Source organism: Melanerpes formicivorus, unplaced genomic scaffold (assembly GCF_026170545.1).
Source record: "Melanerpes formicivorus ecotype bairdi unplaced genomic scaffold, bMelFor1.0.p_v2 SCAF_296, whole genome shotgun sequence".
NCBI lineage: Eukaryota > Metazoa > Chordata > Aves > Piciformes > Picidae > Melanerpes > Melanerpes formicivorus.
In genome coordinates, this window is record NW_027142648.1 from 178371 (window position 1) to 204254 (window position 25884).

The 25884-nt window shown below is 57.6% G+C and overlaps 1 protein-coding gene across 2 annotated transcripts in view; it reads left to right on the forward strand.

Annotated features, from left to right (window-relative positions):
* The window catches only part of KCNQ5 (potassium voltage-gated channel subfamily Q member 5), a 198744-nt gene that overhangs the window by 165968 nt on the left and 6892 nt on the right, over positions 1-25884 (forward strand). Inside the window, exons 10-12 of one of the 2 annotated variants that reach the window (XM_068170224.1) lie at positions 523-579; positions 8516-8736; positions 16301-16409. In XM_068170224.1, coding sequence (XP_068026325.1) covers positions 523-579; positions 8516-8736; positions 16301-16409 — 387 coding nt within the window. The remainder of the gene's footprint in view (positions 1-522; positions 580-8515; positions 8737-16300; positions 16410-25884) is intronic. The other variant, XM_068170225.1, reaches the window with a different exon arrangement.

The following is a 25884-nucleotide window of genomic DNA, read 5'->3' on the forward strand; positions in this document are numbered from 1 at the left end:
CTTCTCCACCCCCCTGCAGTCAGCAGGGACTCCTCCAGCTGGAGCAGGCTGCCCAGGGACACACTGAGCCTGAAGGGCTGAGCTGTAACTTAGTGAGCCTGAATGCCAGCCCCTTGTTCACACAGCTCTCTGGGGCAGCCAGGAGGAGTTCTGCCAGCAGAGAAGCTTGGAGGGAAGACTCAGCCCTGCTCTGGGGGGGATGTAAATTGTGCTCTGGAATTCTATAGGAGCTTGGAGGGAAGACTGCTCCCTGCTCTGGGGGGATGCAGATTGTTCTGTGGAGTCCTCCTGTAAGAGCTTGGAGGGAAGACTGCTCCCTGCTCTGGGGGGATGCAGATTGTGCTGTGGAGTCCTCCTCTGCCACCTCTGTTTCTGGGATCAGGTCTAGCGCAGGCTCTCTGCATCCGCCACGTGGGGAAGGAGCTGGCAGGGATGCAGATCCAAGGCAGGGAGGAAAGCCTGAGCCCTTCCCCAGCAGTGGAATGCTCAGTAACGTGGTGCTCTATCTCCCCTCACTCCTAGTAAGCTTTGTAGTAATAAAGAGAAGCTCTTCAGGATGCACAGCCCCCGGAAACATAGGTACTGAGCATCCCTCAGCCGCGCTGGAGAATGCCCACTAACAGCAGCTGCATGAGGTGTTTACTTCCCCTCCTGAGCATTTCAGCTCTCCAAAGGAGGTTCCTTGATGCATTGGTGTTCAGCTTTTGGAGTGCTTGCAGTCCCCTCCTTGCTTGCTGCCTGCAGGGCCCCTCATGCCATGGCAGTAACAGCAGCAGCTCCTGGGAGCTCCTGGCGCTGCGCAGCTCCGTGCCCTTGGCTCCCCTCCGCTGCCTGAGGCTTGGAGTTCTGCAATGCATTGCCCTGCACAGATCCACAGCTGGGGCTGAACATTGGCTAAAGACATCTCCCCAGGCCCAGGAGGGGTTAGATGAGTTCAGGAACCAGTGGGGAGTGTGAGGCTGGAGCAGGCTGGGTGGTGACCAGCAGGCAAAGCCTGTGGCTGTGCTTGAGAGGAATCCCCTCGGACACAGCCCAGGGAGGCTGTGGCTGCATCCTGTGGCATCAACCCTCTGCTCCTGCTGAACTCAGTGCAAACCCTGTCCCTAATGCCCACTCCCAGGTGGATGGATGGATCCTTGGGTTCCAACTCAAGCTTATTGCCATCTGCCCTCTCTACTTTACAAACCAAATCATTTTCAAGCAGTGGAAGTACAAAGGGATGATGGCAAATGGAGAGTGAGAAGGAGCTGCTCTTCACCTGGGACCCTGAGCTCCATTCATTGACCTTTCTGCTGGTCTCTTTCACCACTGAACTCCATCACATTAGGTCCCTGCAGGTCTTGTTGTTGGTCATTGAAGGTGTGAGATCCAACACTGCATTTCTTGGGCTCCTGGTCCTACAACAGGAGGCTGCTGGAGAAGTCTTTGAGTGTCTGAACTTCAGCCCTCACTGTGCTCTCCATTCCACTTCCCTCAGCTTAGCTTCATTCCAGCTGCAGGCTTGGTGGGAATCAACATCTGTGCTTACTGGAGGTGACCTGCTGGCAGCTGGCACCTCTCTGCCTGCTGCTGTCTGCCAGGGGGGGTAACTGTTGACAGGTTCAGCTTCTGTCTTGGCTCAAGATCCACAGGATGCTCCTTCACACAGAAGCACAGAATGGCTGAGGTGGGAAGGGATCATCCACTCCAGCCCCCATGGGCTCTCTCAGCTAGACTCAGGCCCTCCAGCTATTGACATTGCTTCCTACTCCCAGGCAGCAAAGTGTGGAAGCTGAAAAACAGCTCAGGAAATGGTGAGAAGCAGCAAGCAGCTGTAATGGAGAAGCAATGTGCTGGGGAGAGGCTGAAGGAGCTGGGGATGGTTAGTGGGCAAGAGAGGAGGCTGAGGGGAGAGCTCCTGGCTGCCTGCAGCTCCCTGCAAGGAGGCTGTGCAGAGGCTGCTGCTGCTCTCTGCTCCCAGGGCATTAGTGAGAGAAGAAGAGGGCAGAGCCTCAAGCTGCCCCTGGGGAGGTTGAGAGTGGAGCTTAGGCACAAGAGTGCTCAGGGCTTGGGATGTGCTGGGCAGGGAGGTGGTGGAGTGCCCAGGGCTGGCTGTGTTGGAAGGTGGTTTGGCTGTGGGGCTTGGGGCTGTGGTTTAGGGCTGAGCCTTGCAGAGCAGGGCTGATGGTTGGCCTTGGGGACCCTGGGGCTCTCTCCCAGCCCGAGTGCTGCTGTGGCTGTGTGTAGATCTCAGTCTGCAGCAGGCAGAAGATCAGCTTCACCAGAAAGATGGGAAGAGAGGCAGGGAGCCAGGGGAGTGGGCCTGGGGGGCAAAGGGATGCTGCTCTGACCAAGAGGTGTAGTAAGTGTCGGTGGGAGACAGCCAGGGCTGGGAGTCTGGGAGGGAAAAGCAAAGGTTTGGAGGCATTGATCAGTTGAAACAAACTCTTCCCGAGGCCAGGTTTGGTCCAGCACAGGATTCCTTCCTTCTGCAGTGAAGCTGCACTGACCTCTAGTGTCCCTGAGCCTCTCTTCCTTCTCCAGGCAAAGGTGGAAGAGACATCAAAAGAAGGAATCAGAGCTAGGAAGTGAAGCACTCCTGCCTGTTCTGACAGGAGGAGGGGGTGCTGAGATCCTGCCCCTGACCTTCAGAGGCTGCCTGGGCCTTGGGCCTGCAGTGCCACTGCTACCCAGCAGATTCATTGCCTTGCTTTCTGTGCTGGCTTATTGGAGTATGAGCTGTGCCTTTCCAGCCACTGTTCCCATCCTGAGGGCTGCCCCTTGGCAAGCCCTCTCTCCTGGCCAGCTGCAGGGGCTGCTGTGCCTCTCACCACTGCCACTCAGCCTTTATGCAGTACATGACCCTGTGTCCAGAGCACCCCAGGGCTGGCACTGCCTCAGCAGCACCAATTCACTGACAGAGGAACATGAGTGCCTGTCTTAGAGTGCTCATAGAGCAATGCACCCAGCACAGGGCAGGGTTATGGCTATCTGATCAATGTTCAACTCGTGTCAATCAGTGCAGCAGGAAGAGACCTGGCCAGAAACCCACATCCAAGCACCACAAAGCCCCAAGCCCCACAGCCAAACCACCTTCCAACACAGCCAGCCCTGGGCACTCCACCACCTCCCTGCCCAGCACATCCCAAGCCCTGAGCACTCTTGTGCCTAAGCTCCACTCTCAACCTCCCCAGGGGCAGCTTGAGGCTCTGCCCTCTTCTTCTCTCACTAATGCCCTGGGAGCAGAGAGCAGCAGCAGCCTCTGCACAGCCTCCTTGCAGGGAGCTGCAGGCAGCCAGGAGCTCTCCCCTCAGCCTCCTCTCTTGCCCACTGACCATCCCCAGCTCCTTCAGCCTCTCTCCATCAGATTTATTCTCCAGGCCCTTCCCAGCTTCCTTGCCCTCCTCTGCCCTGGCTCCAGCACCTCCACAGCTCTCTGGCACTCAGCTGCCCAGAGCTGGACACAAGGCTCCAGGTGTGGGCTGCCCAAAGCTGAGTGCCAGGGGCCAACCCCCTCCCTGCTGCTGCTGGACACAGCATTGCTGAGCCCAGCCAGGAGGCCTTTGGCTCTCTTGGCCCCCTGGGCACACTGCTGCCTCCTCTTCAGCTGCTTGCCCAGCAGCACCCCCAGGTCCCTTTCTGCCAGACAGTCAGAAGCAAAAGATTCCTGAGCTGAAATGTAGTTCAGGCTTGAAATGTGATTTGAATTGGAGATGAAACTTCAGAGCTGCCTTTTCTTTCCAGCCAGGAGGGGCTGTGGGTCCCTTGTGCTGCACATGCACCAAGCAAACAGCACTGCAGGTCTAGGAAGCAATTTGCAAGGGAAATAGAAAACATTCCCAGCACCAGGATGTGTTGTTTATGGCAACAGCAGCCTGCTGTGGGCAAGGGAGGAAGGGGATTGCTCTCAGAAATCCTGGTGCTGGTTCCCATGCCATATGCAAAGGGGTTTCTCTGGTCAGCTTTCTCCTGAGGGGCTCATTTTGCCCTTCAGCATTGGTGGAAATGATCTCTTGGTGAGCTTCCCAGCATGTACTCTGCCTGCTCCAGCTGCACCCTCGCTGCTCTCAGGGATGGTTGTCTCCAGGGTGAGCTGCTGTGTGGTGCTCTGCATGGGCCAGGACACCTGACTGACTCTCTCCACCTTTCACAGCCACAGCAACTCCTTCCCCTTGCCTACAGTGACAGAGCAGCACTGTCTCCTCAGGCTGCAGCAGCTCAAGCATCCCAGAACCACACAGTCTGTGTTACCATTAGTTAATTCATTTAGCCCAGTTAATGAATTAGTTGAGGTTTGAAGGGGGTGGTTTCAGATCTGAGATGAGGAAGAATTCCTTCCCAGTGAGGCTGGGGAGACTCTGGCACAGGCTGCCCAGGGAGGCTGTGGCTGTGCCCTGCCTGGAGGTGTTCCAGGCCAGGCTGGATGAGGCCCTGAGCAGCCTGTGCTGGTGGGAGGTGTCCCTGCCCATGGCAGCAGGGCTGGATCTAGATGATCTCCAAGGTCCCTTCCAACCCAAACCACTCCATGTACTGACTGCAGAATTCCTCTCTGGTAAAACCCCCTTGTGGCCATGCTGAAGCTGAATGCAGAGGCTTCCAGGGTACTACAAAGTCTCTTATCTAGCTTGCAGGTAGACAGTGTTTGCTCCAAGGGTGCTGAAAGCACCCCCAGAGCCTATGCCAGGGCAGCAGGAGACCAGGTGGCATCACAGCACGGGCAGCTGCTGCACCACCTCTCACCATGCCGGAGCAGTGCCCTGAGCAAGGGCATTGAACTTGAGTTCAGGGCATTGAACCTGACCTTGCAGATGAAGCAAGGTCTCCAAACCACAGCAGCAGACTTCCCTTCTGCTTCACAGAGCTGAAGGAGAGCTTTTGGAAGGGACCTCTGAAGACCATCCAGTCCAATGCCCCTGCTGGAGCAGGATCCCCTAGAGCGAGTCCCACAGGAACGAGTCCAGGCAGGTTCTGAATGCCTCCAGAGGTGGAGGCTGCCCCAGCTCCCTGAGCAGCCCTTGCCAGTGCTCTGCCACCCTCAAAGTGAAGAAGTTTTTCCCCTTAGGTTTGCATGGAACCTCCTCTGCCTTCTGCCCTTCTCCTCCTCCCCAGCTTTACACCCTCTGCAGCAAAGGCCAAGATGCTAGCTGAGGCAGAAGCACAGGCAGCTAGTCCTGGGGACCACAGGAGAGGCACCAGCTGTGCCAAGATGAGCCAAGGTCATGTAGGCACTGGCAAGTAGGAAGTGGACACAGCCCACATTGCCCTGCCTGCAGGAGAGAGCAATAAGGGCAAAGCTTTGGCTTACCACTGGCCAGCTGTAAGACCACCAGGCCACCACTGGGCCAGCCACCAGCTTGGGCCTGTCCAAAACCCCTGAGCAGCAGCACCTGCGAGCGGTCAGCTCCCAGCTCAGCCCCCAGCTGAGGCTTGGGCTTACCCCCAGCTAACCCCCAGAGTGAATTGCCACAAATAAACACCCCCCAGGCTCAGAGCTGGGAAGCACAGCACTGGAAGTTGTGTTTACAGAAGGTGAGCTGAAGGCCAGGAGTGTGAACCCCAAGGGATGTGTACAAAACACAGCTGCAGACATGGACAGTTCAGGGAAAGGAAAGCAAAACACCAGGACCCCCTTGGACAGAGCTGCCCCCACCTTGGGCAGCCCAGAGGGCTGCTCACAGCCTCCTCCCAGCCCCTGCCAGCCGCCCTCAGAGCCAGCAGAAGGTCAGGAGAGAGAGAAGGGAGCAGCCTGCGAAGCAGCAGAGAGCAGCAGCCCAAAGGAGCCAGAAGAGTTTGTGCAGCACAGTGCATCCCAGCCAGCAAAGCAAGGGAATGATGCAGACCATCCATGGAGTCCTTCTGTGTCCAGTCCCCTGCTTTATTCACCTTTTGACTCAAAGATGTCCAGGAAGTTCCTGCTCTTGTTCATAATGAAGGCTAAAGCCCCAGCCCCAAGCCATAACACGCAGCCTGGCACTGCACTTCCACCCCGCGCTCCCCAGGGCTGTCCCTTAGCTTGGAGCTGGTCTTGCCCGAGTCAGTGCCTGCAGCAAGGAGCTGGGGGGGTGAGTGGTGACTAACTGTGGGTGTGGAATGGTGGAAGTGCCAGCCCTTGGAAAGAGCATGGCTCTCCTAACAGTGGGTTTGCCTGCTTACAGCCCCAGGGAAACACTGCTCCCTGGCACACAGTGATGGCAGAATGCACCTTGGGCTGCTTTGTCTGGAGACGTGGGCAGGGGGCAGAGAGACAGAGAGACAGAGAGACACAGACACATAGAGTCATAGAGACACAGAGACATAGAATCATAGAGACACAGAGACATAGAATCATAGAGACACAGAGACAAATCATAGTCATAGAGACACAGAGTCATAGTCATAGAGTCACAGAGACATCACTCTCATGGAGGAGGTTCTTCACCATGAGAGTGGTGAAACCCTGGAATGTGTTGTCCAGGGAGGTGGTCGAGGCCCCGTCCCTGGGGGTGTTTAAGACCAGGCTGGATGAGGCTCTGTCCAGCCTGATCTAGTGTGGGGTGTCCCTGCCCATGGCAGGGGGGTTGGAACTAGATGATCCTTGTGGTCCCTTCCAACCCTGAATGAAACTATGAAACATAGAGACAGAGGCATAGAGACACAGTCATAGAGTCACAGAGACATCATAGAATCATGGAATCAGAGTCATAGAACCACAGAGTCATAGAATCAGTCATAGAATCACAGTCATAGAATCATAGAATCGCAGAATCAGACTCAGAATCAGAGTCATAGACTCATAGAATCAAAGAGCCATAGAATCAGAGTCATAGAATCCTATAGTCATAGAATCATAGAACCACAGAGACACAGAATCATAGAATCAGAGTCATAGAATCAAAGAGTCACAGAACCATAGAATCATAGAATAGTCCAGGCTGGAAGGGACCTCCAAAGGCCATCCAGTCCAAGCCCCCTGCAGCCAGCAGGGCCATCTCCAGCCAGCCCAGGCCGCCCAGAATGCACTCAGCTGGGCTGGCTAAGGCAGAAGTAAACCTATTTAAAATGAATGGCAATGGGGGAAGGAAATCTTGGAGATTAGTCTACCATCACTGTGTGAAATCTGTTTCCATCAAACTTAATGTCCTTTGTATTCCTTTCCTTTGTCTTTCTTCATTTCCTTTGTATTCCTTTATTTCCTTTATGTTCCTTTCCTTTGTATTCCTTCATTTCCTTTGTGTTTCTTCATTTCCTTTGTGTTCCTTCCTTTCCTTTATATTCCTTCACTTCCTTTGTGTTCCTTCATCTCCTTTGTATTCCTTCCTTTCCTTTATATTCCTTCACTTCCTTTGTGTTCCTTCATCTCCTTTGTATTCCTTCCTTTCCTTTGTGTTTCTTCCTTTCCTTTGTATTCCTTCCTTTCCTTTGTGTTCCTTCCTTTCATGTTCCTTCCTTTCCTTTGTGTTCCTTCCTTTCCTTTGTGTTCCTTCATCTCCTCTGTATTCCTTCCTTCCCTTTGTCTTCCTTCCTTTCCTTTTCCCGTGGTGTAAGGCAGCCTGCCCCTGGCAGTGCCTCTACCCAAAGCCAATTTGCATCAAAATCAGTTTCCTGCCCACACAAAATCCCTTCAACAGAGGCAAAGGTGTGTGGGGAAACAGATCCCTGCTGCTGAGGAGGGCTAGAAGTCAGTGTTGGTCAGCAGATGATGGGAGAACAGAAATAACATTTTAAAGAAATAAGTAAATAAATAACATTGCATTAAATGAAGTGAAATTAAATGACACTGACCAAAAGAAAAGGAAACAAAATAAAATGAAACTAAACTTTTAGAGTAAAATAAAATAAAGTAAAATCAAGTAAAATAAAATAACATAAAATTAAAATAAAATAAAATAAAGTAAAATAAAGTAAAATTAAATTAAATTAAATTAAATTAAATTAAATTAAATTAAATTAAATTAAAATAAATTAAATTAAATTAAAATAAAATAAAATAAAATAAAATAAAATAAAATAAAATAAAATAAAATAAAATAAAATAATTAAAATAAAATGAAATTAAATAACATTAAAATAAAATGAAATAAACTGAAACAAGAAAAAATAAAATAATAATAAACCAGAACAAAATAAAATAAATACAGTAAATTAAATTAAATTGAACAAAATGAAGTAAAAGAAAATAAAATGAAATCAAATCAAATAAAATGAAGCAAAACAAAACAAATCAAAACGAAATAAAGTAAAATAAATGAAATTAAATGAAATAAAATAAAACTAAACTAAACTAAACTAAAATAAACTAAAATAAACTAAACGAAAATAAAATAAACTAAAATAAACCAAAATAACCCAACCCAAACTGAAATGAAGCGAAGCAAAGCAAAGCAAAGCAAAGCAAAGCAAAGCAAAGCAAAGCAAAGCGAAGCGAAGCAAAGCGAAGCGAAGCGAAGCAGAGCAGATAAACGCACTACAGTACCGCGGAGCGTCCCGAGCTGCCCCGGAGCAGAGAGGGAGCGCGGTGGGGCAGCCGGGACTGACGCCGCCTTTCTCCCCCCGGCAGTCAGAAGCTGAGCTTCAAGGAGCGTGTGCGGATGGCCAGCCCGCGGGGGCAGAGCATCAAGAGCCGGCAGTGCTCGGTGGGGGACCGCCGCTCCCCCAGCGCCGACGCCGCCCCCGAGGGCAGCCCCACCAAGGTGCAGAAGAGTTGGAGCTTCAACGACCGCACTCGCTTCAGGCCCTCGCTGCGCCTCAAGAGCTCCCAGCCCAAGCCTGTGCTCGACGGTAGGAGCCGCCCGGGCGTCGCCCCCCACCCCCACTCCTGCGCCGCAGGCGCCCCCGGGCCCGGGGAGCACAAGCGTGGAAGCAGCAGGGCTGGGAAAGACCTGAGCTCAGGCCACCCCCCGAGCGCTGGGGCCAGTTCTGGGGCCCTCCGTGCAAGAAAGAGGTTGAGATGCTGGAAGGTGTCCAGAGAAGGGCAAGGAGGCTGGGGAGGGGTCTGGAGCACAAGGCTGGGGAGGGGGCTGGAGCACAGCCCTGTGAGGAGAGGCTGAGGGAGCTGGGGTTGCTTAGCCTGGAGAAGAGGAGGCTCAGGGGTGACCTGAAGGGAGGTTGTAGCCAGGTGGGGGTTGGTCTCTTCTCCCAGGCAAGCAGCACCAGAACAAGAGGACACAGTCTCAAGCTGTGCCAGGGGAGGTTTAGGCTGGAGGTGAGGAGAAAGTTCTTGCCAGCAAGAGAGATTGGCCACTGGAATGTGCTGCCCAGGGAGGTGGTGGAGTCCCCATCCCTGGAGGTGTTTAACCAGAGCCTGGATGAGGCACTTGGTGCCATGGTCTGGCTGATGAGTCAAGGCTGGGTGATTGGTTGGACTTGATGATCTTGGAGGTCTCTTCCAACCTGGCTGATTCTGTGATCACCCCAACCCCACCATGGCCACCAAACCATGTCCCAAAGTGGCTGTAAAGTCATGAAGTCATTTAGCATGGAAAAGACCTCTAAGGTCATCAACCCAACACCTCCAGGGCCACCAAACCATGTCCCAAAGTGCCCACTCCAAGCCCTTGCCAGAAGTCCCTTCCCAGCTTCCTTGCAGCCCATTTCAGGCACTGGAAGCCTGCCCTAAGGTCTCCCCAGAGCCTTCTCTTCTCAGGCTGAACAGCTCAGCTCCACCTCCCTCAGCCTGTCCCCATAGCGGAGGGCTGTGGTTCCCTAGAAGCTCTCTCCAGGCCCTTCTGTAGGTGGGCATCACCTTGGCTCCCCTGCAGTGCACTGGGACCTCCTCAGCTGTCCAGGACCGCTGGGAGCTGATGGCAGGTGGCCTGCTGAAGCTGAGCTGCTGCACCAATTCATGCAGGTGTCAGGATGCTGTATTTCCAGTCCCTCTTATCAGCCTGAGAGGGAGTTACCAGCACCAGGCAGATGACCAGGAGATCTTAGAGCACCAGTCACAGAATCAGTGAGGTTGGAAGAGACCTCTGAGGCCATCAGGTCCAACTGCTTCACTAATGCAGAGCTGCAAAGGATGAAGCTTTACAAAGCACACACTTCAAAGGGTGTGAGAGTGATGCAGGAGCCTCCCATGCAGGGAGAACACATCACAGGCAGAGGAGCTGCCTGGCCTCAGAGCCACACACAGCCACCCCCAGAGCTGTCCACAGTGAGCCAGGAGCCCCTTGTGCACCTAAAGCTTCCTCCTGCAGTTTGTGTCCCAGCACCAAACCCAGGGGAACCACACCCTTGGCACCTGAGAACACCCCCAGACAGGGGCCAAAGATGTGCCAGAGGAAGTGAAAAGAAGGAGATGTCATGGCATGGCCTCGGGCAGTGTGCTGCAGTGATGTGGATGATCACAGGAGCACAGCAGCAGCCAGGCTGGGAGAGAGCCTCAGGGTCCCCAGGCCCAACCATCAGCCCTGCTCTGCAAGGCTCAGCCCTAAACCACAGCCCCAAGCCCCACAGCCAAACCACCTTCAAACACAGCCAGCCCTGGGCACTCCACCACCTCCCTGCCCAGCACATCCCAAGCCCTGAGCACTCTTGTGCCTAAGCTCCACTCTCAACCTCCCCAGGGGCAGCTTGAGGCTCTGCCCTCTTCTTCTCTCACTAATGCCCTGGGAGCAGAGAGCAGCAGCAGCCTCTGCACAGCCTCCTTGCAGGGAGCTGCAGGCAGCCAGGAGCTCTCCCCTCAGCCTCCTCTCTTGCCCACTAACCATCCCCAGCTCCTTCAGCCTCTCCCCAGCAGGAAGTTCTGCAGCAGGAGGGTGGTGGAAGCCTGGCCCAGGTTGCCCAGGGAGGTGGTTGAGGCTCCCTGCCTGGAGCTGTTGAAGGGGAGGCTGGAGAGGGCTGTGGGCAAGCTGCTGGGGTTGGGGCTGTCCCTGCTGGGTGCAGAGGCCTTGGGCTGGAGCTCTGGAGGTCTCTTCCAGCCCAGCCCATTCTGTGCCTATAAAACCACAGAGGTGGGCACCTAGAGGACACTCTCCAGCTGTGGGCAGCTGGCAATTTGCTTTCCTGCCTTTCTCTCAGGCCCATCTGAACTTGCTGGCTAATGTCCCACTCTCTGTCACAGGCTCAGCCCTTTTAACTACACAATTCTGGTGCAGCTAATGAATTGCTTGTGGAAGGTCTCCTGCTCCCACTCAGAATGAGGGAAAAAAGGACTCTTGTTGTTGTAATGAAGCCATGGGAGCTGCCCCCTGACACACTGCCAGAGCAGAACTTTGTGAGGAGCTAAAGCACAACTGAAGATACAGCAGAGAGCTGTTGGGAGGGGGTGCCAGGAGCTGGGGTTGCAGCTCTTTGCAGCTTGCCTGCAGGGTGTGATAGCTGAGCTGAAGCAGCTTTCTGACCTCCCAGGGAAGGCAGATTAGATAATTACACTCAGAATATGCCAAATAACCTCCCACCAGCCCCAGCCTCCACTGAGGCCAGACCTCAGCCTTGGGAGAAATCCTTCCACCTAGAAAATGCTGCTAGGGAAATTCTGTGATGGTATTGAAGTCCCAGAGCTGCCAGGGCTGGGAGGGAGCTCAAGGCTCAGCCAGCTCCAACCCCCTGCCATGGGCAGGGACACCTCACACCACAGCAGGTTGCTCACAGCCACCTCCAGCCTGGCTGCAAACACCTCCAGGCAGGAGGCTTCCACCACCTCCCTGGGCAGCCTGTGCCAGGCTCTCACCACCCTCCTGGGCAACAACTTCTTCCTCACAGCCAATCTCAATCTCCCCACTTCTAGTTCTGCTCCATCCCCCCCAGTCCTGTCCCTCCCTGACACCCTCACAAGTCCCTCCCCAGCTTTCTTGCAGCCCCCTGCAGCTCCTGGAAGGCCACAATGAGGTCTCCTGGGAGCCTTCTCCTCTCCGGCCTGCACAACCCCAACTCCCTCAGTCTGTGCTCACAGCAGAGCAGCTCCAGCCCTCTGCTCCTCCTCCTGGCCCTGCTCTGGACACCTTCCAGCCCCTCCAGAGCCTTCCTGGCACAGAGGCTCCAGAGCTGGCCCCAGAGCTGCAGCTGTGGTCCCAGCAGAGTGGAGCAGAGGGGCAGAATCCCCTCCCTTGACCTCAAGTTTCTCTCTCCTGCCTCCTCCCTCCCTTCATGATCAGAATTCTAATGGTTTGGGGATTTTTTTCCAGGGATCAAGGAAACAATTCCATGGTTCATTCCCCTGGGGCCTCCTGTTCCTGGCCTCTGTCCTGGCAAACATCTAAACATGGGCTGCTGCCCTCCTCTCTGGGGGGGAGTTTTGGCTGTTCTTATCATGAAGTTTGTGATTCAGTTCCATCCCAATTAGTGTTGCTGGTTGGTTTGTTTGGCCACTTGGTTTTTCCTTTGGAGCTTAGCAAGCACAGTGAAATGATTTGTCTGATTTATGGCCAGCAATGTGCCCTGGGGGGCAAGAAGGCCAAGGGGGTCCTGGGGGCATTCAGAGGAGTGTGGCCAGCAGAGCCAGGGAGGTTCTGCTCCCCCTCTGCTCTGCCCTGCTCAGACCTCACCTGGAAGATTGCATCCAGCTCTGGGCTGCCCAGCTCAGGAGGGACAGGGATCTGCTGGAGAGAGCCCAAGGGAGGGCTCCAAGGCTGCTGAAGGGACTGCAGCACTGCCTGGGGAGGAGAGGCTGAGAGCCCTGGGGCTGTGCAGTCTGCAGAGGAGAAGGCTGAGAGGGATCTGATCAATGGCTATCAAGAGCTGAGGGCTGGGGGGCAGGAGGCAGGGGACAGGCTCTGCTCAGCTGCACCCTGGGATAGGACAAGGAGCAGTGGATGGAAACTGCAGCCCAGGAGGTTGCAGCTCAGCAGGAGGAGGAACTTCTGCCCTGGGAGGCTCCCAGAGCCCTGGAGCAGGCTGCCCAGAGAGGTTGTGGAGTCTCCTGCTCTGGAGCCTTCCCAGCCCTGTCTGGATGTGTTCTGTGTGCCCTGTGCTGGATTCTCTGCTCCTGCTCTGGCAGGGGCTTGGACTGGGAGCTCTCCAGAGGTCCTTTCCAACCCCTGACAGCCTCTGAGCCTGTGAACTCCTCACTCAAAGAGAGTCAACTTGTTGCTGTTCTAAAGCTAATGGCTGAGAGAGCAAATCAGTTCAGAGGGGCAGTGAAGGGAATCTGTGTTCATGGTTCACCAGGCAGGAGGATGAGGTGAGCTTGGAAGAGGTGAGAAGCTTCATGGACACAGATGATAACCAAAGCAGTGGCCTGGGACACCTTTTAGTTTGATAGGGGGGAATGAAGGTATGAAGATAAAGCAGGAAGAGTTTTTGTGCTTAGAATGATCTTTGGAGGGGGAAAAGAAACTGAGATGGAATGAGAAATTCTGTGCTGGAAGTGCTGGGAGTGCAGGCAGGAGAGGCACAGCCAGCAGGGCAGGGAGGGGATTCTGCCCCTCTGCTCCACTCTGCTGAGACCACAGCTGCAGCTCTGGGGCCAGCTCTGGAGCCTCTGTGCCAGGAAGGATCTGGAGGGGCTGGAAGGTGTCCAGAGCAGGGCCCTGAGGAGGAGCAGAGGGCTGGAGCTGCTCTGCTGTGAGGACAGACTGAGGGAGTTGGGGTTGTGCAGGCTGGAGAGGAGAAGGCTCCCAGGAGACCTCATTGTGGCCTTCCAGGGTCTGCAGGGGGCTGCAGGAAAGCTGGGGAGGGACTTTGGGGGCTGTCAGGGTGGGATAGGACTGGGGGGGATGGAGCAGAACTAGAAGTGGGGAGATGGAGATTGGCTGTGAGGAAGAAGTTGTTGCCCAGGAGAGTGGTGAGAGCCTGGCACAGGCTGCCCAGGGAGGTGGTGGAAGCCTCCTGCCTGGAGGTGTTTGCAGCCAGGCTGGATGTGGCTGTGAGCAACCTGCTGTGGTGTGAGGTGTCCCTGCCCATGGCAGGGGGTTGGGGCTGGCTGAGCCTGGAGCTCCCTCCCAGCCCTGGCAGCTCTGTGAGTCTATCTCCATGTTTTCAGAGGACTTTCACCACTCCTGGGCTGGAACAGCCATTCCTGAGAGCCAGGCACAGACCATCAGCTTCAGACACCCCTTGAGGTTTGGCCATGTCTGTGTGGAAGGTACTCAGCCTCAGCAGAATGATTTGGGTCACCCAGATGAAGAGCCCTCTCTGCCTCCCACACAGCCAGGGTACCATAGAGGAGTCATAGACTGCTTTTACATCTTTAGAGGTCATCCTGTGCAACCCCTCTGCAGTGGACAGGAACATCTGCCCCTCCATCAGGTTGCTCAGAGCAACCTCTTCAGTGTTTCACCACCCTCATGGTGAAAACAACCAAAGCTCTGCCTTGGATCCAGCCTCAATCTCTCCTCTTTTAGTTGAAACTCATCACCCCTGGGCCTGCTGCCTCAGGCCCTGCTAGCAGGGTTATCTGCAGCTCCCTTCCAGGCCTAAGCACTTCTGAAAGCTTCCAAAAGCAGCTCAAAGGGTCCTGGGACCACCCTGCCAGCCCCTGTGTGAGGAGCCCTGCTGTGCTGTCACCACAGGCACTCACTCATGGACTCATAGAATGCCTCAGAGCTCCTCTGCTCCAACCTCTGCCATGCCCAGGGACACCTCTCAGCTGGACTCAGCTGCTCAGGGTCTCATCCAGCCTGGCCATGCAGAGCCCCAGGCAGGAGGCAGCCACAGCCTCCCTGGGCAGCCTGGGCCAGAGGCTCAGCAGCCTCCTGCTGAAGAACTTCTTCCTCAGCTCCACTCTGACCCTGCTCTGCCTCAGCTCCAAACCATTCCCCCTTGTCCTGTCTCAGACCCCCTCATGAGCAGTCCCTCTGCAGCCTTCCTGCAGGATCCCTTCAGGTGCTGGCAGCAGCTCTGAGGTCCCCCTGGAGCCTTCTCCTCTGCAGGCTGCACAGCCCCAGCTCCCTCAGGCTGTGCTCCCAGCAGAGCTGCTCCAGCCCTTGGAGCATCTCTGTGGCCTCCTCTGGGCTCTCTCCACAGCTCTGTGTCCTCCTCCTGCTGGGGACCCCAGAGCTGGAGGCAGGACTGGAGGTGAGGTCTGAGCAGAGCAGAGCCCAGGGGCAGAATCCTCTCTGCTGCCCTCTGCCCACCCTGCTCTGGCTGCAGCCTAGAATGCAATTTGCCCTTTTGTTCCAGTTGCCCCCAGGCCCCCAGCCCAAACTGAAGAGCAGCAAGTGACTCCTGCCTCTGCTCAGCAGGCAGACAGCTACTTGAAATGCTGCTGCCATAGGGAGCTAGGAGCAGTGAGGGTGAGGAGAGCAAGCATCACATGCTCCCAGTGCCAGAGCCTGTAATTAAACCACACAGAACACTGCTCAGAAAGGACAGAGGATATTTATAGCAGGAACAAATCAGGCCCTGAGCAGAGCTTCTGAAATGCTGCCACCAAGTCCTCATTCTTTGGCCTTGATGGCATCCCATGGTTGAGGGCAGTGTCCCTTTCTGTGCCCATTCAGGTAGGGTGACCTTAAAGGGCTGAGGCTTGCTGAGAAGAGTTCACAGCACCACAGAGCAGCAGAGGCTGGCAGGGAGCCCCAGAGAGCATCCAGTGCAGCCCCTGCCAGAGCAGCAGCACCCAGGGCAGGCCACACAGCAATGCAGCCAGGGGGGGTTGGAAAGGCTCCAGAGCAGGAGACTCCACAACCTCTCTGGGCAGCCTGCTCCAGGCCTCCCTCACCCTCACAACAAAGAAGTTTCTCCTCCTGGGCAGCTGAAACCTTCTCTGCTCAAGTTTGTCTCCAGTGCTCCTTGGCTTCTTGCTGTGCAGCACCCACAAGAGCTTGGCCCCCTCCCCTTGACCCCCAGCCCTCAGCTCTTGAGAGACATTGAGCAGATCCCTCTCAGCCTTCTCCTCTCCAGGCTAAACAGCCCCAGGGCTCTCAGGCTCTCTTCCCAGGGGAGATGCTCAAGTCCCCTAAGCATCCTCCTGCCTCTGCCTTGGGCTCTCCCCAGCAGCTCTCTGTCTCTCTTCAGCTGGGGAGCCCCAGACTGGACCCAGGCTTGCAGCTGTGCTCTCAGCAGAGCAGAGCAGAGGGGCAGCAGAACCTCCCCAGCCCTGCTGGCCACACTTCTCTTGCTGCCCCCCAGGCTCCCCTTGGCTCCCTTGGCCCCCAGGGTACATTGCTGCCCCATGCAGAACCTGCTGCCCCCAGCACCCCAAGGTGTTGTGGAGCAGGGAGACCTCAGGAGAGACATTCTGGTTCTCCTCTGCCCCTGTGCTTGGAGCCCATCAGGGCTGTCTCCCTCTCTACCCCCGGGGACTCCCCAGGCCCTTGTGGCCCAAGCACTGAGCACCCTGGTGCAGCTCTTGTCTGCCTTGACTTGCACTGCCCTGTCCTTTCCAGCAGGCAGTTTGGAAACCACTTAAGGAAGGAGCTGGGAGTGCAGTGCTGCTGGCTGAGCCTGCTCTTGTCTCTTGCAGCTGACACCAGCCTGGGGACTGATGATGTGTATGATGAGAAGGGCTGCCAGTGTGATGTGTCAGTGGAAGACCTCACTCCTGCTCTCAAAACTGTCATCAGAGCCATCAGGTGAGTGCCAAGAACGCTGGGATGGATACACCTGAGAGGCTTCCACGGGGGCTGGCTGTGGCAGGAGCAGAAGGGAAGGGTTTGGCCTGGAGAAAGGCAGATTGAGACTGGAGGTGAGGAAGTGAGGGTGCTGGGGAGACACTGAGCAGGCTGCCAGGCAGGCTGAGGCTGCCTGCCCTGGAGGTCTGCAGAGGAGAAGGCTGAGAGGGATCTGATCAATGGCTATCAAGAGCTGAGGGCTGGGGGGCAGGAGGCAGGGGACAGGCTCTGCTCAGCTGCACCCTGGGATAGGACAAGGAGCAGTGGATGGAAACTGCAGCCCAGGAGGTTGCAGCTCAGCAGGAGGAGGAACTTCTGCCCTGGGAGGCTCCCAGAGCCCTGGAGCAGGCTGCCCAGGGAGGTTGTGGAGTCTCCTGCTCTGGAGCCTTCCCAGCCCTGTCTGGATGTGTTCTGTGTGCCCTGTGCTGGGTTCTCTGCTCCTGCTCTGGCAGGGGCTTGGGCTGGGAGCTCTCCAGAGGTCCCTTCCAGCCCTGACAGCCTCTGAGCCTCTGTGCCATCACCTCCAGCCTCCTGCTGAATGCCAGGCCTCAGTCTCTGCACAGCAGGAGTGTGGCCATGCTGCTGCTCAGGCAGCTGATCCTCCTGCTGATTATTCAGGGTATCTGTTACCTGCCTGCCCTGGCAGCTCTGCACACATCTGAGGCAGGATCTGAGACACCTCTGGAGTAACTGTAGAGTCTCAGGCTGATAGCATCTGCCCAGGTGGAAACTTTGTGCCTCCTGCTGAAGTTTGTTTTTAGCAGCAGCTTTGCATTGCAAAGGCAGTGCAGGGGGGAGGGGGCTGGGGGTTTTTCCTTTCATCTTCGGTGTGCAGCAGCAGCTGAAGGCTGGAGACTTAATGAAGCCAGGGAGACACTGAATGAAGTTCAGCAAGGTCAGTGGGATGGAGCCCAGCTGGAGGCCTGAGGCCAGAGGAGTCCCTCAGGGGTCAGGGCTGGGAGCAGAGCTGCTCAATAGATTGATCAAGGGCCTGGATGAGGGCACAGAGAGCTCTGGCAGCAAGGCTGCTGCTGGCAGCAAGCTGGGAGCAGTGCTGACACAGGAGGCTGTGCTGCCATGCAGCCAGAGCTGGGCAGGCTGAGAGCTGGGCAGGGAGGAAGGGAAGGGAATCCAACCAGGGCAAGGGGAGAGGCTGGCAGCTGGGAAAGAGCAACCCCAGGGAGCAGCAGAGGTTGGGGACTGAGCTTTATTAGAATAAAAACCTTCATTAGAATAAACCAAACCAGGTTGGAAGAGACCTTCAAGATCATGGTGTCCAACCCATCAACCAACCCAACCCACCCAAACAGCTAACCCATGGCACCAAGCACCCCAGCAAGCCTCCTCCTGAGCACCTCCAGGGATGGTGACTCCACCACCTCCCCAGGCAGCACATCCCAATGGGCAATCACTCTCTCTGTGTAGAACTTCCTCCTGACCTCCAGGCTGAACCTCCCCTGGCACAGCCTGAGACTGTGTCCTCTTGTTCTGGTGCTGGCTGCCTAGGAGAAGAGCCCAACCCCCACCTGGCTACAGCCTCCCTTCAGGGAGTTGCAGAGAGCAAGAAGGTCTCCCCTGAGCCTCCTCTTCTCCAGGCTAAGCAACCCCAGCTCCCTCAGCCTCTCCTCACAGGGCTGTGCCCCAGACCCCTCCCCAGCTCTGTTGCCCTTCTCTGGAGCTGCTGGGGAGCAGGGAAGGGGAAAAGGAGCTGGGGGTGCTGGGGGGTGGGAGGTTGACCAGGAGCCAGCAAGGAGCTCTGGGGGCCAAGAAGGCCAATGGCAGCCTGGGGGGGATCAGCAGGGCTGTGCTCAGCAGGTCACAGAGGTCACCTGGCAGGGTACCAGCACCCTCCCAAATGCCCCCAGGCTGCCTGCCCCAGCCCAGCTCTGCTGCCTGTCTCCTCACAACAAACTGTCTGTAGAGATCAGCTGAGGCAGCAGGGAGCTGAGCAGGTGAGGGAAGTCTCTGCCTGCATGTGGGCACTGCTGGCTGAGCAGGGCACAGAGGGCACAGAGGGCAGTGCTGGGTGAGCAGGGCACAGAGAGAGGGCACTGCTGGCTGAGCAGGGCACAGAGAGAGGGCACTGCTGGGTGAGCAGGGCACAGAGGGCACAGAGGGCAGTGCTGGGTGAGCAGGGCACAGAGGGCACAGAGGGCAGTGCTGGGTGAGCAGGGCACAGAGAGAGGGCACTGCTGGCTGAGCAGGGCACAGAGGGCACAGAGGGCAGTGCTGGGTGAGCAGGGCACAGAGGGCACAGAGGGCAGTGCTGGGTGAGCAGGGCACAGAGAGAGGGCACTGCTGGCTGAGCAGGGCACAGAGGGCACAGAGGGCAGTGCTAGGTGAGCAGGACACAGAGAGAGGGCACTGCTGGGTGAGCAGGGCACAGAGGGCACAGAGGGCACTGCTGGCTGAGCAGGGCACAGAGAGAGGGCACTGCTGGCTGAGCAGGGCACAGAGGGCACAGAGGGCAGTGCTGGCTGAGCAGGGCACAGAGGGCACAGAGGGCAGTGCTGGGTGAGCAGGGCACAGAGAGAGGGCACTGCTGGCTGAGCAGGGCACAGAGGGCACAGAGGGCAGTGCTAGGTGAGCAGGACACAGAGAGAGGGCACTGCTGGGTGAGCAGGGCACAGAGGGCACAGAGGGCAGTGCTGGGTGAGCAGGGCACAGAGAGAGGGCACTGCTGGGTGAGCAGGGCACAGAGGGCAGTGCTGGGTGAGCAGGGCACAGAGAGAGGGCACTGCTGGCTGAGCAGGGCACAGAGGGCACAGAGAGAGGGCAGTGCTGGGTGAGCAGGGCACAGAGGGCACAGAGGGCAGTGCTGGGTGAGCAGGGCACAGAGGGCACAGAGAGAGGGCAGTGCTGGGTGAGCAGGGCACAGAGGGCACAGAGGGCACTGCTGGCTGAGCAGGGCACAGAGGGCACAGAGAGAGGGCAGTGCTGGGTGAGCAGGGCACAGAGAGAGGGCAGTGCTGGGTGAGCAGGGCACAGAGGGCAGGGCTGGGTGAGCAGGGCACAGAGGGCACAGAGGGCAGTGCTGGGTGAGCAGGGCACAGAGAGAGGGCACTGCTGGGTGAGCAGGGCACAGAGGGCACAGAGGGCAGTGCTGGGTGAGCAGGGCACAGAGGGCACAGAGGGCAGTGCTGGGTGAGCAGGGCACAGAGAGAGGGCACTGCTGGGTGAGCAGGGCACAGAGGAGCAGTGCTGGGTGAGCAGGGCACAGAGGGCACAGAGGGCAGTGCTGGGTGAGCAGGGCACAGAGGGCACAGAGGGCAGTGCTGGGTGAGCAGGGCACAGAGGAGCAGTGCTGGGTGAGCAGGGCACAGAGGGCACAGAGGGCAGTGCTGGGTGAGCAGGGCACAGAGGGCACAGAGGGCAGTGCTGGGTGAGCAGGGCACAGAAGGCACAGAGGGCAGTGCTGGGTGAGCAGGGCACAGAGAGAGGGCAGTGCTGGGTGAGCAGGGCACAGAGGGCACAGAGGGCAGTGCTGGGTGAGCAGGGCACAGAGGGCACAGAGGGCAGTGCTGGGTGAGCAGGGCACAGAGGGCACAGAGGGCAGTGCTGGGTGAGCAGGGCACAGAAGGCACAGAGGGCAGTGCTGGGTGAGCAGGGCACAGAGAGAGGGCAGTGCTGGGTGAGCAGGGCACAGAGGGCACAGAGGGCAGTGCTAGGTGAGCAGGGCACAGAGGGCACAGAGGGCAGTGCTGGGTGAGCAGGGCACAGAAGGCACAGAGGGCAGTGCTGGGTGAGCAGGGCACAGAGAGAGGGCAGTGCTGGGTGAGCAGGGCACAGAGGGCACAGAGGGCAGTGCTGGGTGAGCAGGGCACAGAGGGCACAGAGGGCAGTGCTGGGTGAGCAGGGCACAGAGGGCACAGAGGAGCACTGCTGGGTGAGCAGGGCACAGAGGGCAGTGTGCTGAACCCTGCTGTGCTCCACAGCCTGCCTTGGGCCAGGCTGGCACCAGTCCTGAACCTCTGCAGCCTCCAGCTGTGAGCAGGGCAGTGCTCAGAGGGTGGCCTAGCAGTGCCCAGAGAAGATCCTGGCTGGCAGTGCCCAGAGAGGCTGTGGCTGGCAGTGCCCAGAGGCCCTGGCTGGCAGTGCCCTGAGCCCTGGTGCCCAGCAGGTTGGGCAGCACTGCTCCCCAGCCCTGGCCTGGCCATGAGCACTGAGCCATTGCTCTCAGGCTCAGCAGGGCTTGGGCTGGAAGGGACCTGAGAGCTCAGCCAGTGCCAGCCCCTGCCTGGGCAGGGACCCCTGCCCCCAGCCCAGGCTGCTCAGGGCCTCTCCGGGGGGGGGCAGCCCCAGCCCAGGCTGCTCAGGGCCTCTCCGGGGGGGGGCAGCCCCAGCCCAGGCTGCTCAGGGCCTCTCCAGGGGGGGCAGCCCCAGCCCAGGCTGCTCAGGGCCTCTCCGGGGGGGGGCAGCCCCAGCCCAGGCTGCTCAGGGCCTCTCCGGGGGGGGGCAGCCCCAGCCCAGGCTGCTCAGGGCCTCTCCAGGGGGGGGCAGCCCCAGCCTGCCTGCAGTGCCTCAGCAGCCTTGCAGGGAGTTGCTTTCCCCAGGCTGCAGAGCTCCTGCAGGCACCAAAGGCCAGGGTGCATCATCCACCTCCGCCAGCTCCCAGGGCTGTGTGCGGGAGGCCAGGCAGGAGCTGAGGCTCCCTGGCTGCTGCAGGCTGTGCTCAGAGCCAGGGGCATGGCCTGTGCTGTGCTCTCCTCCCCACAGGCACTGGAGCAATGATTTGACTATTTATGGCAGAGAGAGTCCCATTGGGGAAGCAGCAGGAAGTGGCTGCAGAGGCAGGGAGGTGAACTGCTGACCTCAGAGGGCCTCTTGCTCCCTCTGCCACTGCTGATGGCACAGATAAGCTTCCATTTGTTGGGAGCAGGAAGTGATAACACAAGAATGAGGCTGAGAGCTGGCAGGGGCTGAATGAAATCCAACCAGGGCAAGGGGAGAGGCTGGCAGCTGGGAAAGAGCAACCCCAGGGAGCTGCAGAGGTTGGGGACTGAGCTGCTGAGGAGCAGGGAAAGGGAAAAGGACCTGGGGGTGCTGGGGGGTGGGAGGTTGACCAGGGGCCAGCAATGAGCTCTGGGGGCCAAGAAGGCCAATGGCAGCCTGGGGGGGATCAGCAGGGCTGTGGTCAGGAGGTCAGAGAGGTTCTCCTGCCCCTCTGCTCTGCCCTGCTGAGGCCACAGCTGGAATCTGGTGTCCAGCTCTGGGCCCCTCAGGGCAGGAAGGAGCTGAGGGAAGTGCTGGAGAGAGTCCATGGCAGAGGCACAAAGATGCTGCAGGCAGTGGAAGCTCTTCCTTAGGAGCAGAGGCTGAGGGAGCTGAGGGCTCTGGAGCTTGGCTTGGAGGAGCCTGAGAGGTGAGCTCCTGGCTGGGGCTAAAGCTGTGCAGGGGCAGTGGCCAGAGGCTGGAGCCAGGCTCTGCTGGGGGCTGCCCAATGGCAGCAGAAGGGGCAGGGGTGGAAGCTGAGGCAGAGGAAGTGCCATGGGAAGAGGAGGAAGAATTTGTTGGCTGTGAGGGTGAGAGAAGCCTGGCAGAGGCTGCCCAGGGGGGCTGTGGAGTCTCCCTGTGTGGAGCTCTTGCAAGGCCAGCTGGATGTGTTGCTGTGTGAGCTGCTGTGGGTGACCCTGCTGGGGCAGGGGGCTTGGGCTGGCTGAGCTCTGCAGCTCCCTGCCACCCTCTGGCACTCTGGGCTCCTGTGGTTTAGGCAGCTCTCTTTCCCTTGCTTTGCTCCTCTGGCAGGTCTTGGTCCCTTCAGAGGTCTGTGTCCTGCACACAGCAGTTTACCAGGGAGAAGGGTGCTGGGGGGAGAGAGATGGAGTCAGCCCCACAGACAGATCTGTGTGCATTTGCTTTCCTGATGCAGCAAGTGAGCCAACAAACCTGTGGGCATCTCATCTGGCTCTGGCTAAAACCACCTCCCTGCCTTGTAACCTTCAAGGGAGTAACCACAGAATCACAGATGGTGGAGGCTGGGAGGGAGCTGCAGAGAGCATCCAGTGCAGCCCCTGCCAGAGCAGCAGCACCCAGGGCAGGCCACACAGCAATGCAGCCAGGGGGGGTTGGAAAGGCTCCAGAGCAGGAGACTCCACAACCTCTCTGGGCAGCCTGCTCCAGGCCTCCCTCACCCTCACAACAAAGAACTTTCTCCTCCTGGGCAGCTGAAACCTTCTCTGCTCAAGTTTGTCTCCAGTGCTCCTTGGCTTCTTGCTGGGCAGCACCCACAAGAGCTTGGCCCCCTCCCCTTGACCCCCAGCCCTCAGCTCTTGAGAGACATTGAGCAGATCCCTCTCAGCCTTCTCCTCTCCAGGCTAAACAGCCCCAGGGCTCTCAGGCTCTCTTCCCAGGGGAGATGCTCAAGTCCCCTAAGCATCCTCCTGCCTCTGCCTTGGGCTCTCCCCAGCAGCTCTCTGTCTCTCTTCAGCTGGGGAGCCCCAAACTGGACCCAGGATTGCAGCTGTGCTCTCAGCAGGGCAGGGCAGAGCAGAGGGGGGGCAGAACCTCCCCAGCCCTGCTGGCCACACTTCTCTTGCCATCTAACCATGTGTATAACTTCACCTGGATGCCAGGGGAATGAAGCTCCATTCCTTCCTGGGAAAGTGACAGGGCTGACAGGGTAGAGGTTTGCAAACCTAACACGGGGGTGGCAGAGCTGCACAGGGACTAGAGATGTGCTGAGGAGGTGCCAGGCTTACTGCAGTGCCCTAAGGACAGGCAGGATGGATTTTAGCACTGTGAGGGACCATGTGGATGGGAGTCCAAATGTACCAAACACCAGGAAGTGCCCCAGTGCCAGGCTGGGGCTGGTCCTGCATCTGGCAAGAGTTAGGTGCCCTGGGTGCTGCCTTTGGCTGCTGCAGGTAGGTAGCAAAAAATATCAGTGGTGGACCTCAAACTTTCTACAAGTGCCCAGGCTGGTGGGGCCTGGGGGTCAGAGGCCAGCTGCAGACAATGCCCTTTGAGTTCACACAATGCTCTGGGTGGGAAGGGACCTTAAAGCTCATCCAGTCCCAACCCTCTGCCATGGGCAGGGAGACCTCCCACCAGCCCAGGCTGCTCAGGGCCTCCTCCGGCCTGGCCACAGGTGAGGCATCCACAGCCTCCCTGGGCAGCCTGTGCCAGTCTCTCCCCACCCTTGCCATGAAAACGTCTTCCTGACCTCCAGTCTGAGTCTGCTCTCCTCAAGCTTCCATCCGTTCCCCCTCATCCTAGCCCTGCAAGCCCCTGCACAAAGTCCCTTCCCAGCTGTCCTGCAGCCCCTGCAGGTACTGGAAGGCAGCTCTAAGCTCTCCCTGGAGCCTTCTTTTCCCCAGGCTGAAGAGCTGTGCAGCCTTACTTTAGTTCAACACAAAAGCCTCTCCTCCTCCCCCCAGCTCTCCTCTAGGTCACAGAACAGCTTGAGCTGGGGCCCCGGGCAGCTCCCTCATCACTGAAGCAGGCTCCTTGCTCTAGCTGCAGGTGTCCCTGCTGACTGCAGGGGCCTGGACTGGATGACCTTTAGAGCTCCCTTCCAACCCAAACCATTCTGTGGTTCTACTTTGGACAGCTGATTGTCACCCCGGGGTGGTCACACGTGTGCCAGCCACCTTGTCCTCTGTCCCAGGGGGGCTGAGCTGTAAGGTAGGAGCTGGCTCCACGGCATGCAGCGGTTTAAGAACGCAGATACTGTTTGGAGAAGCGCTGAGGACCATAGGGATTCGCTCCTTGGGGTTCGCTCCTTGGGGTTCGCTCCCTGGGGTTCGCTCCTCGGGGTTCGTCCTCGCCTTCAGCTGCTGCTTGCTCCGCGCCAGCAGCTCCGGGCGCCGCCGCCGGCCGTTTGCCGTGGGCCTCGCTCGCCCTCTTGTGGTGAGAGCGGGAACGACAGGCAGAGCGCTGCCTTGCTTTGACCTCAGCGAGCCAGGATCCTTTGGCTTGGAAAAGACCCTTGCGATCATCAGGTCCAACCACGCTCTAACTCTGCCGAGTCTGCGACTAAACCCTGCCCCCCGGCAGCACGTCTCTGCCTCGTTCAAACACCTCCAGCGATGGAGGTTCAACCACAGAATCACGGAAAATGTCTGCTTGGGAGAGACCTCAAAGACCATCCAGGCCAACCTACCTTCCTGGGCAGCCTCTTCCAGGCTTCTCTCACCCTCACAGGGGAAAAATTCTTCCTCCTCTTTTCATGGCAATTCCTCTGCCTCAGCTTCCACCACTGCGCCTTGTGCTGGCATTGGGCAGCCCCCAGCAGAGCCTGGCTCCAGCCTCTGCACATCAACAGCAAGGAGGTCACCTCTCAGGTTCCTCCTCTCCTTTCCAGCCCAAACTACTGGCACAGGCTGCCCAGGGAGGTGGTGGAAGCCTCCTGCCTGGAGGTGTTTGCAGCCAGGCTGGAGGTGGCTGTGAGCAACCTGCTGTGGTGTGAGGTGTCCCTGCCCATGGCAGGGGGTTGGGGCTGGCTGAGCCTTGAGCTCCCTCCCAGCCCTGACAGCTCTGTGGTTCTCTGAATCAATACACACCATGGGGCTGTGCCTTGCTGAAGTTAATTAAGATGGCATCACATGAGCTCATCCCTAACCCAGAAGTGATAGTCACAGCTCACTGGCAGAGCCCTGATGCTTTCAGTCCTGCCTTTGGCTGCTGGGCAGTGCTGACAAACCACCTTGATAAGCCCCAAATCCTCTCCCGAGGCTGCCAGGCAGTAGTGAAGGCTTCTGTGCTCCCTGATTAAGAAGCTCCTCTGGCTGTTGGTAGAAATTAGTCTCCTGCCTTTTCTCTTGTGAAATCACTCAGCTGTGGTAAGCTCAGCTCTCTCCAGCTCTGCTCTTCATCCTTCAGCCCTGCTTTTCCAACAGGCCTTGGGATTTTCATCCAAAAAAGCATGGAGTGAAAAAGGAGATAGGAGTGGTGAGCCCCCAGCCCAGAGAGCATGCTGGCAGGAGAAGGATCCTGCCTGGTTTGTCACCTGCCTCCTCTGCTCTCTGTGACCTGAGTGGAGAGCTGGCTGCCAGGAGAGGCTCTCTCTGCTGTCACACTGCCAGGAGCAGAGCATCCTGGCATGCTTGGCAGCTGGGAGAACAGGAAGAAAAGGACTCCACAGCCCAGGTTCAGAAGCCAGCAGAAGCCCTTAGTCTGTAGCAGGGGCTGACAATGGGAGAGAGGGAAGTGCAGCACTGCCCCTGTGTGAAGCTGCAGGGAGGTCAGTCCTGAGCTGCCCAAGGGAGGGACTGCTCCTAGCAGCCCTTTGCCATGGCTCAGTTCTGTCTTCAGAATGGTGACTCAAGGCAGTGCCCCTGGCAAGCACTCTCATTTTGAACTGGAAGCTGCCAGCAGGGGACTTGCTGGAACTGGGGGTGCTTAGTCTTCACAGGAGGAGGCTGAGGGCAGATCTCAGCTCCTTGGCCTCATGGAGCAGAACTAGAAGTGGGGAGATTGAGCCTGGATGTGAGGAAGA